General features: G+C 35.1%; 1 protein-coding gene across 1 annotated transcript in view; it reads right to left on the bottom strand.

Annotated features, from left to right (window-relative positions):
• LOC122436736 (calcium-activated chloride channel regulator 1-like) overlaps window positions 1-11,217 on the bottom strand; it is a 25,261-nt gene extending 14,044 nt beyond the window's left edge. The window contains exons 1-7 of the mRNA XM_043460766.1: window positions 11,102-11,217; window positions 9,211-9,391; window positions 8,048-8,188; window positions 7,707-7,854; window positions 6,652-6,760; window positions 3,295-3,472; window positions 603-830 (exon numbers count right to left, since the gene is read on the bottom strand). Coding sequence (XP_043316701.1) covers window positions 603-830; window positions 3,295-3,472; window positions 6,652-6,760; window positions 7,707-7,854; window positions 8,048-8,188; window positions 9,211-9,369 — 963 coding nt within the window. The 5' untranslated portion in view covers window positions 9,370-9,391; window positions 11,102-11,217. The remainder of the gene's footprint in view (window positions 1-602; window positions 831-3,294; window positions 3,473-6,651; window positions 6,761-7,706; window positions 7,855-8,047; window positions 8,189-9,210; window positions 9,392-11,101) is intronic.
• Window positions 11,218-15,566: the final 4,349 nt, after the last annotated feature.

A 15,566-nucleotide genomic window follows, 5' to 3' on the forward strand; every position in this document is an offset into this window, starting at 1 on the left:
AATTTATACCTTCTTTTTTAACAATAAGGAAATAATTTTAAGATGCACACAAAAATGTTTTTTGCAATATAATTTTTGATAAGAAGTTGAAAATCACAAAAATATCCAGTAATGGGAAGTTGAGTAAATTATATTATGTGCATATGATACAGTCATTAAAAATTGTGTCATGGAATCATTTTGTTCCTTGGGGAGTATTTAAGGTACAGTAAGTAGAAAAATCATTATAAAAAATTGTGTAAGATATCACATTTTTGAGGAGGAAAGACAAATACATGAACAGAAAAAAAAATAGGAATGATATGCTCAGTGGTGGAATTATGGGTGATTTTTGTCTTTTCTCTTTGTTCAGTTGTGTTATTTCCTGTTTGTTAGAACTAAAAGTTAAAGAATAGACATCATCCATGATACAATAACTTTAACATTTATTTTATTTTAGTATATTATCATCTAGTGCTTGTCCACATAAAATCATAATACTAAAATTTGTTAGAATAATAAAAATATTTTTAGTTAGCTTAGTAGAACTGAATCTAAGATTAAATTGTATTTCTATTAGCTTAAATATCTTAATTAGGAGAGCTAACAAATAAATGTCTTACTGAGGCCATGCTTCCAGATTTATCAAGTACCAAACAGACTACCCGCTGTTTGGACATGAGCAATGAAAATGTAGGATGAGTTGGTGGATTCATTTCTGTCATGGGAGATGTATTCTGAAAGTCAACAGAGTTCATGATTACATCCCATGTACTTTTGCCATTGCACATTTTGTTTTGTAGGTTTGGAGCTTCTGTATTGTGTGTTTCTTCTGTACAAAATTCAGTCACCTGGAAAAAAATCAATTGAAAGACAATAATAGGTAACTGATGAAGCATTACCTTCCTTTCCAAATATATAGTTGGCTGTCTTATATGTCCTCCACAGATTTTATTTCCTGACAAGTAAAAATTACTTCATAATCTAACATTCTCACATCCATTTTGTATACTTGAGTGGAGAAAAAGCAAAGTAAAACTGTCAGTATGCACTGGAAAGTCATTTGGTGATTCTTTTAGGTATAGGTAGATCATAACACTGGGGGATGATGATGGCTGACACAACTGCTTAAGTTGTGGGAGTAATGAAATTTCAAGGAAGAATATAATGGACTTGAATATTCATTATTTCAGAGCATATTTCTCCTGGGTCTGAGCTTATGCCCTGGGTATAGATGCTATGCAGTATATTTAGTTTATATTACAATAATTAGAAGGGAATATTATTACACACAAGATATATAGTTAAAGTACAGTATTTATCTCTGAGCCATATCTTATATAGTTGTTGTGCTACATATTTCAGTTACATGGTTTTCTTTCTTCATTGTTATCTATTTTCCAGGCAGGCAGCATGAGTTATCTCCTCATAGGCAAATGCTTTGGAATTTATAGTTTGGTGCAGACAGTATATTTTAGAATTATCCTCTTGTGTTATGTGATCTGATATCTATTTGGACCCTCAATTCTTTGGCTACCTTTGTGGATCCAGAGGCAACAGATTACAATGAAAGATCTAGAATCACACTTCAAATACTCCCAGGAGGGAGCTTTGTTAGGCTGGAAAACAATTTATACTTAAATATTTCATTGGATTTCTTTAGGAGTTTTAGAAAAAAAATATAAAGTCTACATTTTTACTCAACTCTTTCATTATTAATGCCCTGGATTTCACAATTTTAAATCTTATTGGAAATAATAGGCCTTTACAAACCCCTACCCTTAGAAGTCTATGTTACTAGTAATTTTATTTATGAAAACTTGCTCCTTTTAAACCTAGAGGTAGTATGCTTTATTTTGATTTGTTTTTTCTGATAACTTCATAGGTTTCATATTTAAAAGTCATTTTTATGTGTTTGGAAACTTTCATTAAGTAACTATAGTATGCTTACATTAATTAAGTTGAATTTACCCAGAGAAAGAGACAATTCCCTATTATCCAAATATTTTATAAATTTAGAAAATGAAAAATTTTAAGTTTATTTTGTACTCACCTTATGCTAAGTACTGTGATCATACTTTATTTATATTAGTTCTTATAAAACTAGTCACAGTAACACTGTAAAGTGAATATTATAATTTCCATTTAAAAAGCTAGAAAATTAAATCTTGGATTTAGCAGTTTGCTTTTAGTGATACAGCTTTAAAATGACAGACTGGATTTTTATATTAGCTCTGTCTAACTCCAAGGCACCTGTTCTTCTCTTCTGAGCTTCATACATTTAACCAGATATTTCAAGTCAAACATTAGCTTCGGAACTTGAATTATTGTGTTGTTATTTTTTAATTGGTCAGATTGGTGATTGTGAACCATTCTGCTTTTGTTGTTCTGTAGAGACAGAGCCATTTATGTTTTCATAATATCACTTTGCAAAACTTAGTGTACTTTAGTGTGGCAGTAATGGAAAGCAGAGACTGTCAGTACTTTCCAAAGCTACTGAACGAATTACTTTGGAAAAGTAGTATGAATAACACTTAGAAGAAAAAATTAAAAGTAAAGTTTCAGTTCTAGACACAAATCTATGGAAGTCAATTGAGGAAAGCAATGTTATAAGAAATTCTGTGATGGTAATGAGAAGGATTTAAAAGAGTTAGACTATAAAGAAAGCTGAGCACTGAAAAATTGATGCTTTTGAACTATGGTGTTGGAGACAACTCTTGAGAGTCCCTTGGACTGCAAGGAGATCCAACCAGTTCATCCTAAAGGAGATCAGTCCTGGGTGTTCATTGGAAGGACTGATGCTGAAGCTGAAACTCCAGTACTTTGGCCACCTCATGAGAAGAGTTGACTCATTGGAAAAAGCCCTGATGCTGGGAGGGATTGAGGGCAGGAGGAGAAGGGGACGACAGAGGTTGAGATGGTTGGATGGCATCACCAACTCGATGGACATGGGTTTGAGTAAACTCTGGGAGTTGGTGATGGACAGGGAGGCCTGGTGTTCTGCAATCCATGAGGTTGCAAAGAGTCGGACACGACTGAGCGACTGAACTGAACTGAACTGAACTGAACTGAATGAGAAGAATACCGTTCTAACTCTGAAGGAAAAACAAAACAAAACAAAACAGAATAGTGAGAAAGGGTGGAATAATTTCCAGATACACACTGACAGGGCTGAATATACAGGACTGAATAAAATAGCTGTTAGTTAACTGTCTTAGTAACTTTCCTTATTTCTATTGATATAGAAAATTCAGCTTCCCTAATTAATTTTTCCCAAAAGCTTCCTTTGTGAGACCAGAAAAAGAAGGTACTTACAGAATGGAGACTTTGCATAAACATGATGGACTCCTTTGCAGTCTGGGATTTTTCTGGGATGAATGTACATTTTGCTTCATACAGCCCTGTCTGTGAGTCACGTCTGCATGGCCTTGTTATACAGCTGCCTCCCTGGCATTTCTTGAAAACCACAGTACCAGTAATATGAGTCGAACATCTATGGTGAAAGAATTAGATTACATTTATACATGAAGGCCAGAGAAACTATGAATAAATATTAATATCCTAAAATCATTCCCTCATCATTCCCTATAGACCATGTACCAACATTACATTTTGACAAAAGTAGGCACAGCGTCCTACCCATTTACCATCAGTTTCAACAAGAACAATGATGTTAGTTTGTATTTATTAATAGTTGTTGCTTGTGACCTTGAGCTAAAGATGGTAATTCCTTACAGGCATGTGGAAATGGAGTTAAGAGACACAGAGGAGTTGCTCCCTAATGGGTAAGGAAGATTCAACATTATTCTTACTCTCTTAAAATTTTTATGTATGCTACAATTATACTTTTAGACACACATGTATATTGCTATGTAAGTGTTTACATATACAAATATATAAATACAAATATTATGTATATTTGTATGTGAGAGAAGCCCATGCACATTGCTTTGGGAACAGTCTCAAGGATATATAACCCCAAGTGGATGGAGAGGAAAGACACTTATGGAAGAAGCATTTAAACTGAGCCTTAAAGCATTGTCATGGGAGGTGGTGCTGGGAGGAGTTGCATAGATGAGGTGAGATTATTAAGTGTCCTGGGTTGAAAGCCTAGTCTGTGAAAGATTCTAGGTGGCTTGGTACAAATAAAGCAAACAACACAAAGGCGTTTTTCTACCACAACTCTTTTTTCTAATTTTTACCTAAAGACTTATTTCCTATTACATTGATTTCAATTGTTCTTTCATACTCATTAACTACTCCATGTGCCTGATAGTTTTAATTTAAATATCTTATCTATTCAAAATAGGACCTATCTGAATCTGCCCAATTTTTTCCTTAAAAAATAAGTCTTCTCACTTATTCGTACGAAAAGTACTTCTTTTCTTTAGGCTCAAGATTAAATAAAAAATGAAATATATTTAACAGGAAGTTGTAACAGTTTAGTTAATTTCAATGAGACAGATTCACATTGAAAAGCTATGAATCAAATGGAATGAAAGATTGGGTAGGAAGTTGAACTCTAATTCTCAGATCTTAAGGTTTAGGTTACAACTTTTTTCTTTCTTTTTCTTCTGATAATTTGTTGTTGTTCAGTTGCTAAGTCAGGTTCAACTCTTTGTGACCCCATGGACTGCAGCACACTAGACTTACCTGTCCTTCACCATATCCCAGAGATTGCTCAAGTTCATGTCCATTGAGTGGTGATGCCACCCAACTATCTCATCCTCTGTCACCCACTTCTCCTCCTGCCCTCAATATTTCCCAGCATCTGGGTCTTTTTCAGTGAGTTGACTCTTCACATCAGATGGCCAAAGTATTGGAACTTCAGCATCAGTCCTTCCCATGAATATTCAGGACTGATTTCCTTTAGGATTGACTGGTTTGATCTTCTTGCTGTCCAAAGGACTCTTAAAAGTTTTCTCCAGCAGCACAATTCAAAAGCATCAATTCTTCGGCATCTTTATTATGGTCCAACTTTCACATCCATTCATGACTATTGGAAAAACAATAGCTTTGACTATACAAACCTTTGTTGGCAAAGTGATGTCTCTGCTTTTTAATATGCTACCTAGGTTTGTCATAGATTTTCTTCCAAGGAACAAACATCTTTTAATTTCATGGCTGCAGTCACTGTCCACAATGATTTTGGAGCCCAAGAAAGTAAATATTGCCTCTGTTTTCACTTTTTCCCCATCTATTTGCTATGAAGTGATGAAACCACATACCATGATCTTATTTTTTTGAATATTGAGTTTTAAGCCAGCTTTTTCACTTTCCTCTTTCACTCTTATCAAGAGATTCTTTAGTTCCTCTTTGTTTCCTGCCATTAGAGTTGTATCATCTGTGTATCTGAGGTTGCTGATATTTCTTCTGAAAATCTTGCTTTCAGCTTGTGATACATCCAGCCTGACATTTTGCATGATGTACTCTGCATAGAAGTTAAATCAGCAAGGTGACAATATACAGCCTTGACGTACTCCTTTCCCACCTTTGAACCAGTCAGTTGTTCCATGTGAGATTCTAACTGTTGCTTCTTAATCAACATGTAGGTTGCTCAGGAACCAGGTAAGGTGCTCTGGTGATCTCATCTCTTTAAGAATATGACACAGTTTGTTGTGATCCACACAGTCAAAGCCTTTAGCATAGTCAATGAAACAGAAGGTGATGTTTTTCTGGAATTCCCATACTTTCTCTAAGATCCACCGAATGTTGGCAATTTGATCTCTGTTTCCTCTGCCTTTTCTAAATTCAGCTTGTACATCTGGAAGTTCTTGGTTCACATCCTGCTGAAGCCTAACTTGAAGGATTTTGAGCATAACCTTACTAGTATGTGAAATGAGTGCAATTGTATAGTAGTTTGAACATTCTTTGGCACTGCCCTTCTTTGGAATTGGAATAAAAACTGACTTTTCCCAGTCCTGTGGCCACTGCTGAGTTTTCCAAATTTGCTGACATATTGAGTGCAACACTTTGACTGCATCATCCTTAAGGATTTGAAATAACTCAGCTGGAATTCCATCACCTCCTGCGGCTTTGCTCGTAGTGATACTTTCTAAGGCCCACTTGACTTCCCACTCCAGAATGTCTGTTTCATGATGAGTGGCCACACCATTGTGGTTATCCCAGTCATTAAGATATTTTTTTTTGTATAGTTGTTCTCTGTATTCTTGCCACTTCTTAATCTCAGCTGCCTCTGTTAGGTCAATTACCATTTCTGTTGTTTATCATGCCCATCCTTGCATGAAATAGTCCCTTGATATCTCTAGCTTTCTTGCAGAGATCTCTAGTCTTTCCCACTCTATTGTTTTCCTCTACTTCTTTGCATTGTTCATTGAAGAAGGCCTTCTTAGCTCTCCTTGCTATTTCCTGGAACTCTGCATTCAGTTGGGTATATCTTTCCCTTTCTCCGTTGCTTTTCACTTCTCTTCTTTCCTCAGCTATTTAATACAACCCCATGAATAATGAAATTATTCCCAAATTTTGGTTGATCTTTATTCCAAAGTGTAATACACAGAAGTTGTTTGACATATTTATAGTGCAGCAGATTGGATTTTACAATTAATTGGGCAAACACTCAGCCACTGAGATAACCTTTGTTGGCCTAGTATAGAAAATTAAAAAGTCATAAATGAAAAAATTTGAAAACAGATTTGTTCAATAGGATGATACCTTGTTGCTTCAATAGTGTTCTTTCTGGCAATATAGAATGGCCGGTCCATATTATACTCATCAAATATTCCCCAGCGGAGATGGGCCCACTCATGGACAAATACTCTGCCTATGAGAGAATATTGCCACTTATAAATTTGCATTTACATTATAGGTATCCCTGCTTTTTGAAAGTTCATTTAAACCACTTCACTTTTATGAAGAACCCATCTTAGTACCTGTTTTCCCTAATGGAAAGAAATTCAAAGAGGATTTTTGCTTTTATGAAAAAAGGCCAAAAGCTAAAATAGTATTCAGCATTTGTTTTGCAGCCAGCAGTTTTACAACAGCACACAAACAGAGCAGCAAGAGCAGTATCATCAAGCTTCTTCTCTGTGCTTAGCATCTCAGTATCAAACCCTGTAGATTTGAACTCTGTCTGTGAGCATCTGTGCTATATCTTGACATATTTTGTACATCTGTTAGCAAGATGTGTCCTCAGGTAATTGCTTCTTGCTGTATACCATTTTGACTTATGAAAGGTTGCATAGGAACACTTCTTTTGGATAGTGGGGAATCCTGTATTTAAATCCAATCTCCTTATATTTTAAGTCTCCTTTCCTCACATCATCAGTCTAATTCAGTCAAGGAAATCTAGAAATCGACAAATTTCATTAGCCCAAAGAAATTTAAATGGGTTGGTATCAATAAATGGCTTTTTAAAATTAAATTTATTATTAAACACACATAAAAAAAGAAATATAATTAGTTGAACATAACCAATAAATTTCCAAACAAAGGTATTTTTTCCTTTAAAAATTTAAAAAATACCATTAATCACAATGTTACATTTGTTTCCAGTGGAAATAAAAATAGAAGTATAAAATAGACAACCCTAGGGAGGGGGGATCGGGATAGGGAATACATGTAACTCCATGGCTGATTCATGTCAATGTATGACAAAACCCACTACAATGTTGTAAAGTGATTAGCCTCCAACTAATAAAAATAAATGAAAAAAATATTATATAACAAAAATATACTATTATATAAAAAAAAAAATTAGACAACCCTACCTCGGGACCCATAGATGCGGAAATTATTAGTCAACATGAAGTTTGGAGTAAAATGTATATATTTTCCTTTTTCTCCACACCTTCCATATTGAAGTGTATAGGGATCATCTCCATATATTAGATAAGGGTTAGCAACTATGACATCTGCCTAAAAAGCAGAGCAAACAAACCAAAACAGACTCCAAGAACAGTAGAAACAAGGAATTTTTCATCTAAAATAAGACTAGCAAAATTGCTAATTTAAATAGTAGTCATTAGTAATTACTCAAAAATTGTGAGTATTAATTTTTAAAAATCACAGGGAGAAAGAAATAGTTTAGGAACTAAATAAAATTCCCTACCTGATCATATGATTCTTGTTTTGGTATGAAGTACTCAGATTTTGATTTCCAGGTCATTGGAATTAAAATTCTCACATTCCTGAAATAAACTCTTCGTTTGGTGGCATGAAACAGGTAAGTAGAAGCTTCAGTTACCATTTCCTGACAAAATTAAATTGTAGTAACAATTTATTTGTAATTACCTTGTAGTAACAATTTCACAATGAACTTGAGAGTATACATACAAACAGTAAGCACCCTTCCCCAAATATTTTGTCAAAGACTAACTGAAAAATAGATTATATTTTACTGTATCTCTCTAGTCTGTAGACTCTCATTTTTATATACTAAGAAATTAATTCTTTAGTTTTTACCTATCCATATCTGCATCAGCATGATGGGTTGGAGCTGAGAGTGAGGGTGTTAGGTGAGATATAAAGGTGATTTAGACTCGGAGTCTGTTAGCAAGTTGCTTATTGAACTGAACAGAGATGCTTAAAATTGGGCTGGAAGTTTGAAGTTTGGTAGATTTTAGATTGCTGTTAATTGAAAAAACTATTTTGCTAGATTCATTTTGAGTTATCTTCTCATATGGAATATGCTCATAAAATGCAAAGTTTTACCAAGCAGTAATTTTCTAAAAATACATAGGTTATTGGCTTCAAGTTCTGGTTTTGCTACTTATTATATGACTATACAAATCACTTAACTTCTCTCAATTTATACAAAAGTAATTAGTAATCTAAGAATTTCAAAATTTTCAGAGTTGAACAAATATGAAGAATGAAAAAAATTGAAAAAATGTATAAGATAATGAGCTCTAGAGAGGGTTTAAATGTAGGTTAGTTATTTAAACCTTATAAAAGTCAACTTCATAAACATAAAACTTGAAAATCATTCTGCAGTAGCTTGAAGGTCTTTATTTTAGCTTAATGTGTTGAAAAAACATTAGTACTTTGACTTTTATAATTCATTAGGAACTGACTAATGCTACTAATATATGATACATAATATTTACACTAAGCAGATATTAATCTTGACAGTTTAGATACATGCCATATAAATGATGAGTATTGTCAAAGCAGTTTTGGAAAGTTATAACTCTGTGTGAATGTTTATGACTAAGCAACAGGAGTTGAAAATACTTAATGAAATAAAAATAAATGAATACATTTTTATCTTACCTTTATGTTTTCAATGAGTTTTTCATCTTCTGGCACACTGGGGTTAATTGCAATGACAATGCCTTCATACCCATTGTTAATCAAATTTACCATTGAACTTTTCATTCCAGGCAAAAGATGCAAAGTTAGGAACAGAATAACATTCAGACTGAGCACCATTTTTGCACATGTTACAATAAACCTATTGGAAATGTAAGGAGAGTATTTATGTATCTGTTAACTCAGGGATATGACTCTAGGCCCAAATGTTTGCATAAATATATTATTAAAATACCTTCATGAACTCCCTTATCTTATTGTAAAGAGTTCTTTAATTGTTAAGGAGCAATTAACTTAATTGCTAAGCCCCTAATGGGAACTATGCTGAACATCTATGGATTATTGTTTGTGTAGTCATCATCCTTATCATAGTGGTCATTCATTATCTTTATTGTCATCACCATCAAATAGTATTAGACATTTTCCAGTCCTGGGATCTGTTTACAGAAAAGTGCTCTGTGGAAGGATAAGGAACTGAAATGAAAAGCACCATTTTGAAATGAAAATAACATGAAAAAGACATATTTAAAAAACAAAACAAAAATGAATAAATGAACTAGAGTATGAATGGCAGTGAATTAGGATTTCTATTTTTCCTTTAGATGGGATTCATATAAGCGCAGTGGTTGGGAATAGCTGTGGGTCAAGGGGGAAATGGGTTTTTTAGTTACTTTCTGTGATGACTATTTGTGTAGTTCAGTTTTCAAATAGCACTGAATACTTTATAAGTCTTCATATAACTTGAAAACTTAATATGCTTCAATTAGATTTCTTTTTTGGATTGAACACAAATCTGTCAGTATTCCTTATCTGGAAATAGCTGTACACATAGCATTGTGAGCTGGCTTCAGAGTCAGATGAATCTAAACCTGACTGTTGCTTTGGTCATTTAGCAGTCATGTGAGTTATAGTTGATGTACAATATTATGTAAGCTTCAGGTATACAGCATAGTGATTCATAATTTTTAAAGATTATATTACATTTATGGTTATAAAATATTTTCTACATTCCCTTTGTTGTACTATATATCCTTGTAACTTATTTATTTTATACATAGTAGTTTGTACCTCTGTTCTGCTGAAAGATTTATGGTCTGCTGAAACATTTTCATTTTCAGGCCCAGAGGACTGACCAGTCAAATAACCACTCTACACTTTAAGCAAGAAATAAGGTAGGTTATTATGTTAGTAGTAACAGTATGAGGACAAGTAACATAGAAATAGTTATATACGCATATATATTCCCTTTGTTGTACAATATATCCTTGTAGCTTATTTATTTTATACATAGCCGTTTGTATCTCTGTTCTGCCAAAAGATTTATGATCCGCTGAAACACTTTCAGTTTCAGGTTCAGGGGACTGACCAGTAAAATAACCATTCTACTCTTAAATAAGCAAGAAATAAGGAAGGTTATTATGTTAGTAATAAGTTACAGTATGAGGACAAGTAATATAGAGATAATTATAAATACATATGTACATCACCAGGGGGCTTCCCTGGCGGCTCAGATGGTAAAGAAAATGCCTGCAATGCAGGAGACCTGGGTTCAATTCCTGGTCTGGAGAAGGGAATGGCAACTCACTCCAGTATTCTTGCCTAGAGAATTTCATGGAGCCTGGCAGGCTCCAGTCCATGGGATTGCAGAGTCAGACATGACCAAGCGACTAACACACACACATATACATCGCCACAAGAAATAGGGGTGTGTGTGTGTGCGTGTGTATACACACATACATCACCAAATTAGAAAAGCTTCTACATCTAGTTATCCAGTTTGGAGTGCCAGTTGGAAGATCCACAAGTAGTATAGCAAAAAACAAATATATACATCACCAAACTGGGGACATACCTACATCCAGATTCAGGCAATGCTGGAAGACCCTGGAATAGCACTCTGGAGTCCTCAATTGAGAGGTCCAGGCAGTGTGTACACCCACATGTGAGACTTCAAGGTGCCGTCCAAAGGAGTCCTGCTTTTATTGTCAAATCACAAGCTGATAATCATCATGTAAATATACAATTCTGACTAATAAGCTAAATGCTGGCATCTCTAGTCATAAGTCTCAGAATGTTCACTGATCCCTGGGAGCTGGCCAGATTCTCAAGGCTCAGGAAACTTCGTGACTCATTCCATTCCTTATGACTTATTCCCTTCCTTATCTGTTTGTTCCCAAGAACTGCTTTCACCATTTCTGCTAATTAGCAGCTTGTTGTGTAACTCCTTTCGGGGTCTCTGTTCAAAGGCCATTGCCTCTGAAGTCTGAACAAGACTACTTCTATTACTTTCCCCAGCATTCAACCTCAGCATTGTTTAGACTGAAGAGCATAAGAATAAGGAAAGGTCTCTCTAGCAGTTTTTCTAATGCATTAAGATAGATAACATTTCCATATGGTTGATAAGAACAATACAATCAAGATTATCAACAGTGGGTTAAACAATGCAGAAAACAGTTTGGCTCAGTGGGAGACTGAGAAAAGAAAATGTCCCACCAAGAATGAGAAGTATGCTTTTGGACATTAATACCTACATCCATTAATTTGTTAGCTGCAGTAATAGTAACAATAAAATGTTCTAATAAAGTACAGTGATGCTTATTTATAAATTCGTTTTATAAATTTGTAATTCTTTGCTTCTTCTAGGATTTTATGTAGGGGTTCTAATGGTAAACTAATATTGGGGACAGGTAAAGTAGGAATTAACATTTGAGTCCACAACAGTTGTTCTTTTACAGAAGAGCAATAGTATGTGGTTCCTTTCTTATATAAATGTGTGCTAAACATCCTGAAAATGGAACTTCTAGCTGATAATTAGAGATTGTGTTTAAATCATTGATTATAACATAAATAAATTGGAAAGCGACTTCAAGAAGTATAAAATCTTGTAAAATAAGATTGAGGAAAAATAGTCCATTTGATCAAGTTTTCTAATAAGCAGAATTCCCAGATACAAGAAGTCTGGCCACAAAGTAGTCCCTTGGCAGCTCTCTCACAGTCCGTTAATAAGTGGGTGTGGTTATTGAAATCCAAAGAGTTTTCTTTGAAATGCGGTAACCGATATTCTTTTCCAAAGGCAATGGTACATTATAATGCAATATAGTCCTAATGCACCAAGCATTCTCACATCTAGCTTTTCCTTCAGGGATTAATATATAATGATCTTTAGGTATTCATTCTTTAAATATTTTTCTCTAAGCATATACATTGGTAGACATTAATATTTCTTGGGCTTTATCCTTTTGAACAAGGTAATACAGTGTTTGCTTAGAACACATAGTCCAATTAAACTTTTAAATTATATGTACAGTTTGAGCTAATCTATTAATGAAGCATTGAACAATTGTAAGAAACTTTTATCATAATCTTAACTAAGCTAATATGGTTTGAAAGTAGTAGGTATCCATTTAGCATTAATAGTTAAAGCTTGGGCTATATCTTTATCAGTGTGTTATAATCTAGATGCTAAAGTCTCTACATTCATAGAATTCACTAAGCCTATCACAGTGCCAGTAGTCCCTAATAGAATATCATACCATGCTCATTTTATTTGCATTTAGGTGGAATGGGAAAGGTTATATTAAAATGTAGTATTAATTTCTGGTAATTAATTGGGTTAATTACCATGTACCAAGACCTACTTGCATACATGACTGAGGAATCTTAACAAATAAATGAAATAAAATATTGGATGAGAATCTAAGACAGTAACAAGATCCATCGAGGTGCCTCTTCCATTACTCTGTGAGTTATTAAACCATATCAACAAGAAAACTTGTGTTAGAGGTAACTTTTGTGTAATATTTCAATTGTATAGACGTAGAGTAGTAGTGTTTTTACAGGAATTTACAATACTTTATTGGGAAGATTCTCTGATGGAGAGCATGGCAACCCACTCCAGTATTCTTGCCTGGAGAATCCCCATGGACAGAGGAGCTGGGCAGGCTACAGTCTATGGGGTTGCAAAGAGTTGGACACAACTGAGCAACTAAGCACAGCACATAATACTTTGTACTCATTGTTCAACAGTATTGTTGGAAGGAATTTCTGATATACTACAGCATACTATGGGCTTCCCAGGTGGCACTAGTGGTAAAGAACCCCCTGCCAATTCAGGAGACGTAAAAGATGCAGGTTTGATCCCTGGTTCAGGAAGATCTCCTGAAGGAGGGCATGGTGACCCACTCCAGTATTCTTGCCTGGAGAGTCCCATGGACAGAGGAGCCTGGTGGGCTACAGTCCATATGGTTGCAGAATCAGACACGATTGAAGTGACTTAACACACACACACAGGTTTTCCTTCTAAGTGGAAAGCGTCTTTTAATTTCGTGGCTTCTGACATTGTCCACAATGATTTTGGAGCCCAAGAAAATAAAATCTGCCACTGTTTTCACTTTTTCCCCATCTATTTCCCATGAAGTTATGGGACCGTATGCCATGATCTTAGTTTTTTGAATATTGAGTTTTAAGCGAGCCTTTTCATTCTCCTATTTCACCTTTATCAAGAGGCTATTTAGTTCCTCTTCATTTTATTCCATTAGGGTGGTACCATCTGCATATCTGAGGTTGTTGATATTTCTCCCCAAAATTTTGCTTCATCCAGCCCGGCATTTCACATGATGAACTCTGCATGTAAATTAAATAAGCAGGTTGATGACATACAGCCTTGACGAACTCCTTTCCCACTTTTGAACCAGTCCTTTGTTACATGTCTGGTTCTAACTGTGGCTTCTTGACCTGCATACAGTTTTCTCAGGAGGCAGGTAAGTTGGTCTGGTATTCCCATCTCTTTAAGAATTTCTACAGTTTGCTGTGATTCACAGAGTCAAAGGCTTGAGTGTAGTCAATGAAGCAGAAGTAGATGTTTTCCTGGAATTCCCTTGCCTTCTCTGTGACCCAACAGCTGTTGGCAATTTGGTCTCTAAATTGGCAATTTGGCAATTGGTTGGCAGTTTGGCCTTTTCTAAATCCACAAAGCTCTAATATTTTGACCACCTGATGTGAAGAACTGACTCATTGGAAAAGTCCCTGATGCTGGGAAAGATTGAAGGCAGGAGGAGAAGGGGACGACAGAGGATGAGATGGTTGGATGGCATCACTAACTCAATGGACATGAGTTTGAGTAAACTCTGGGCATTGATGATGGACAGGGAGGCCTGGTGTGCTGCAGTCCATGTGATTGTGAAGAGTTGGACCTGACTGAGCAACTGAACTGAACTGACTGTATATCTGGAAGTTCTCAGTTCAGAGCCTTGAGGGCTTAATAAAATTATAAGAGAAGAAGAAGTCGTAGAGCATACAGAAACTTGAGCCTACAGGTAATTAGTGTCCACCCCTGACCAAACAGGTTTTGTCCAAAAAAAGTCAGGTAGAATGGGACAGTCTTCGTTTGCAGAGCAGGTGAAGTTATCTTGATATAACAAGTTGAATTTCTCCATCTAAAGTTTCCATTTTTGTGTCCCTCTGATCATAGCATAGATATTGGGTTTGAGGCTTGGTTTGTGATCCACATTACAGTTAGACTTTCAAAAACAATCTATACTCAAGAATAACAATGGTTTAATGGAATATGTTTACATCTTTCTTGTCCAGGGATCATGGTGCTATCCTTCCCCTGAGCAATTACACCAGCAGGTATGGGAGGACCGTTAGGTTACTTCACCCAGACTGTAGCTAAATTTGAGTTACATTCATTTGTGGATCCAACTCCTCCACCTCCTTGAACAGTTAACAAAGTGAGAGGTTTTCCTTTTTTTTTTTTTTTTTAATTTTTCAATAAAGTAGGGGAGAATAAAAATTGACTCTACATGTTTATTAATAAATAAATCATTACTTTCATGCCATAAAACTATTTTAATATCTCCCTGATAATCAGGGTCACTTACTCCCCCTTAAACACAAATACCTTTAAGGGCTAAACTAGATCATTCTTTAATTAGTCCAAAGTGTTCAGGAGGTATCTTTATGCCAATACCAGTCTATATAGCTCAAATTATTCTTTTTGTAAGTCTTTGTTCAGTTATAGAGTACAAATCAAGCCCTGTGACCTCAGGAGTGGCTCAAAAAACAATTAATTAAACTTGATGAGGGCTTTTATAAAAACTAGAGAACCAACTTGAATACTGTCTTCAACATCTTGAATAACAGACCTATAGGGGAACCTGAAACTCTGCTAATGAGAATGACTATACCAAATCTACAATTCACTGAACAACATTCATCCAGAACCAACTGAATATTAATCTTTTAGTAAAAGGTGATTTTTCCATTCCTTGGAGCATTAGTATTGAGTTACACAAATCTTCTAAATATTGACACAT

The sequence above is a fragment of the Cervus canadensis genome, chromosome 2 (genome assembly GCF_019320065.1).
Source record: "Cervus canadensis isolate Bull #8, Minnesota chromosome 2, ASM1932006v1, whole genome shotgun sequence".
NCBI lineage: Eukaryota > Metazoa > Chordata > Mammalia > Artiodactyla > Cervidae > Cervus > Cervus canadensis.